Below are 3,685 nucleotides of genomic sequence, written 5' to 3'. Positions count from 1 at the left end.
TGAGTTGAATTTCACACAACAAATTTTTTAAAAAAGTTATAAATAGTTATTATTTACCATATTATTAATAATTAATTAGTTTTAGTTGTATTTACAATATTTCAATCAATTAATTTTTTTTTATTTTACTAGTTCCAAATATTTGGCAGTGTTATATAGAATATATCCCATTTCTACTGAATATCCTTAATTTTTCATAAATTTAATCTAAAAGTGAAAACTAGTGATCTTGTTTTTATAAGGGAAAAAAAAAAAAAATTAAAAAACAAAAAACAAATTTATTGTGTTGGATTATAAATCGAGATCCATAATCCGTGGAACATCACATAATTTATACTTCAATGTTAAATGTCGAGTTCATTAGTTGATTTTAAAATCACCCGAAAAATAAATTAACCACAAATGAGTAAGGTCAACAACAATCATCCAAGCAATTTTAAGCTCAACTCAGTCAAAACTCGAGCGCACTCACTTGACTTTGTTTGGATCCTAATTTCTAACCCAATTTGAGCTCGACTTGAGTTTGATAGGACCTTTTCAAGCTAGTAGTTGTATGCAAGACATTGCCTTCTTTCTGACCCATCCTCGTACAGCCAAAAAAAAATGCTCGCATCACTCGCAGCATCAAAACTGTCAAACCTCCTCCGTCTGCTCCAAATCCAAAACCCTAGAACTCATCCCTCTCTCCTCCGCCACCTCTCCGTCGAAACCAATCACCCATCACCACCACTACCACCACCACCACCACCACCACCACAAACTTCACCGCCAAAACACGACTCATCAGTCATAACCCAAGTTGTTAATCTACTCCAAACCGACGAAGATGACTGGAACAACAACGACAAGCTCCATGAACTCCTTTTCCCTCCCCCAGACTCTCCCCACTCCCTGTCCCCTTCATCTCTCCTCACCATCACCCGCCACTTGGGCTCCGCCACCAAAGCCCTCAAGTTTTTCGAATTCATTCGAACCAATTCACCATTGCCGCCTGATCATCCGTCTCTCTCTTCAACATTTCAAGCCATTTTCGAGCTCGCCAGTGGCGAACAACCCAATTCACCCGCCAGGCTCTCTGAGCTCCTCTCTATGTCGAAAGACCATAACGTTCCTTTGACAGTCTACTCTGCTAATCTTCTCGTCCGATGCTTCGGCCGAGCTGAAATGGTCGAAAAATCACTTCTTGTGTTCAAAGAGCTCGACCCGGATTTGCAAAACACGCATATACGTAATGCACTATTGGATGTTTTGCTGCGTTCGGGTCGCGTTGACGATGCGCTCCAACTGCTCGATGAAATGCTTAAACCGGATGCGGAGTTTCCGCCTGATGGCACTACTGTGGATATTACTTTTGGTGCATTATTGAGGAGAAATTGGAAGGGGAGGAGTGTGAGTGAAGAGGAGATTGTTGGGTTGGTTTTAAAATTTGGCAAACATGGTTTGTTTCCTTATGCAGGGTGGCTTAAGCAATTGATCACTAAGCTGTGCAGGAGTGGCAAGAGTAGTCAAGCTTGGGAGCTATTGCATGATGTGATGAAGTTGGGTGGTGATGTGGAAGCTGATTCTTTCAATGCCCTTTTGACGTGGTTAGGTAGAGAGCGTGATTTTCCGAGGATGAATGATCTTTTAAGGGAGATGAAGGAAATTGGTATTCAACCCAATGCCATAACATTTGGAATTCTTATTAATCATTTGTGTAAGTTTCGTAGAGTCGATGAGGCGTTAGAGGTGTTTAAGAAGATGAATGATGGAGGAGAAAGCAATGGGTTTTGTGTTGAACCAGATGTAATCCTTTACAATACTCTGATTGATGGACTATGTAAAGTCGGAAGACAAGAGGAGGGTATGGGTTTGATGGAGAGAATGAGATCACACAAAGGTTGTGAACCAAATACAGTTACTTATAATTGCTTGATTGATGGGTTTTGCAAAGCCAGTGAAATCGAGAGGGCCCAAGAGCTATTCCATCAGATGAAGAAAGAGGGAGTACCACCGAATGTGATCACCCTTAATACTTTGGTTGGTGGTATGTGCAAGCATGGGAGAATTAATAATGCGATGGAGTTCTTTAATGAAATGCAAGGGCAGGGTTTGAAGGGGAATTCAATTACATATACTGCCTTAATTAATGCCTTTTGCAATGCCAACAATATCAATAAGGCAATGGATTTGTTTGATGAAATGTTGAAAAGTGGGTGTTCTCCAGATGCAATTGTGTACTACACCTTGATTTCTGGTCTGACCCAGGCCGGAAGGATGGATGATGCTGGCTCTGTTGCAGCAGCGATGAAAGAGGCTGGGTTTTGCTTGGATCTCGTGTGCTACAATACTCTTATTGGTGGGTATTGTAGGAAGAAAAAACTGGACAAGGCTCATGAGATGCTCAAGGAAATGGAGCAAGCTAGAGTGAAACCTGATACTATCACATACAACACTTTGGTTTCATATTTCAGCAAAGCTGGGTATTTTGAGACCGCCCACAAAATGATGAAAAAGATGATCAATGATGGTCTTGTGCCAAATGTTGTTACTTATGGAGCAGTGATTCATGGATATTGCTTGGTGGGCAATGTTGCCGAGGCAATGGAAATTTTTAGGCACATGAGTTCGGCTACAAGGGTTCCACCCAACACAGTGATATATAATATTCTGATCGACGCTTTGTGCAAGAATGAGAAATTAGATGTTGCTCTCTCTCTATTTAATGAAATGAAAGTTAAGAGGGTGAAGCCAAGTACCAACACGTACAATGCCATTTTTAAGGGCCTTAAGGAGAAGAATCAGTTGAAGGAAGCACTGGAATTGATGGATCGAATGACTGAACAGGCTTGTAATCCTGATTACATTACCATGGAGATTCTTACCGAATGGCTTCCTGCAGTTGGTGAAACAGAAAAATTGAGAAGATTTGTGCAAGGATACGAGGTGTTTACCTCGACAGCATAGAGGGCCTGCTGCAGGTAGAAGAGGTTATGGCTCTTCTGGTTTACGTATTCGTTAAGCCATGTTCAGGAGAAACTGAAAACTGATCTAATCTTGAGCAAATGCGCATCCTCTAGTTTGCTGCGATTTCTGTTGAGCTTCAAACAGATCATAAATTCAGGATCCTCAGTTTTATTGGTTGTGTTGTTTGGATCATTTTAGTTGAATCAAAAGCCATATATATGGATTTATGGTTTTCATCCTGGATAAGTTAATTCAAAGGGAACATGTACGCTGCAGTGAAAGTTACGAAGTTTTATTTATTGATATTTTTTTGGTATTGAAAACCAAAATTTTGTGCTATGTTATATTCAGTTAAAATTTCTGCTGAAGGCCCTTTCTATCAAATTTTGGCCAAGAAATCCAATAGAAACTGTGAAAGATGCAAATTTAACATTTTTTTTTTACCAGTATCATCATTATTCTGAGTGGAGTGGTTTGCTCTCTCTCTCACACACTCATGCTTAAGTGACTTCTCTCTCACACTCACATGCTTAAGTTGACTGGATTTGCATGCAATTATATACGGAGTATATAATTTTTAAAACATTTTGTGAGCATAGATGTGCTTAAAAGCGACTGAATTTGGAAGTTTTGCTTTGAGGTGAAAAGTAAAAATTAAGAAATTAGATTGGTGAAACCATTTTGTCCATGGGCTCTGCTCAAATTCATTCATTATTTTGAACCCCTCCTTCCAAGAAGA

At 39.6% G+C, this 3,685-nt stretch overlaps 1 protein-coding gene across 1 annotated transcript; it reads left to right on the top strand.

The window, feature by feature from the left end:
• The first annotated feature begins 553 nt into the window (after positions 1-553).
• LOC132299505 (pentatricopeptide repeat-containing protein At3g61520, mitochondrial-like) lies at positions 554-3,330 on the top strand. Its single transcript, XM_059796185.1, has one exon. It carries the CDS (start codon positions 604-606, stop codon positions 2,944-2,946), a length of 2,343 nt encoding a protein of 780 aa, XP_059652168.1. The 5' UTR covers positions 554-603; the 3' UTR covers positions 2,947-3,330.
• The last annotated feature ends 355 nt before the right edge of the window (positions 3,331-3,685 follow it).

The sequence above is a fragment of the Cornus florida genome, unplaced genomic scaffold (assembly GCF_030987335.1).
Source record: "Cornus florida cultivar Cherokee Brave unplaced genomic scaffold, ASM3098733v1 CherokeeBrave_3.0.0_Hap2_Chr03, whole genome shotgun sequence".
NCBI classification, from domain to species: domain Eukaryota; kingdom Viridiplantae; phylum Streptophyta; class Magnoliopsida; order Cornales; family Cornaceae; genus Cornus; species Cornus florida.
This window is presented reverse-complemented; position numbering and strand designations above follow the sequence as displayed.

What these genes read in the sequence shown, in the direction of transcription:
- LOC132299505 (XM_059796185.1), top strand. Translation starts at nt 604, where the DNA reads ATGCTCGCATCACTCGCAGCATCAAAACTGTCAAACCTCCTCCGTCTG.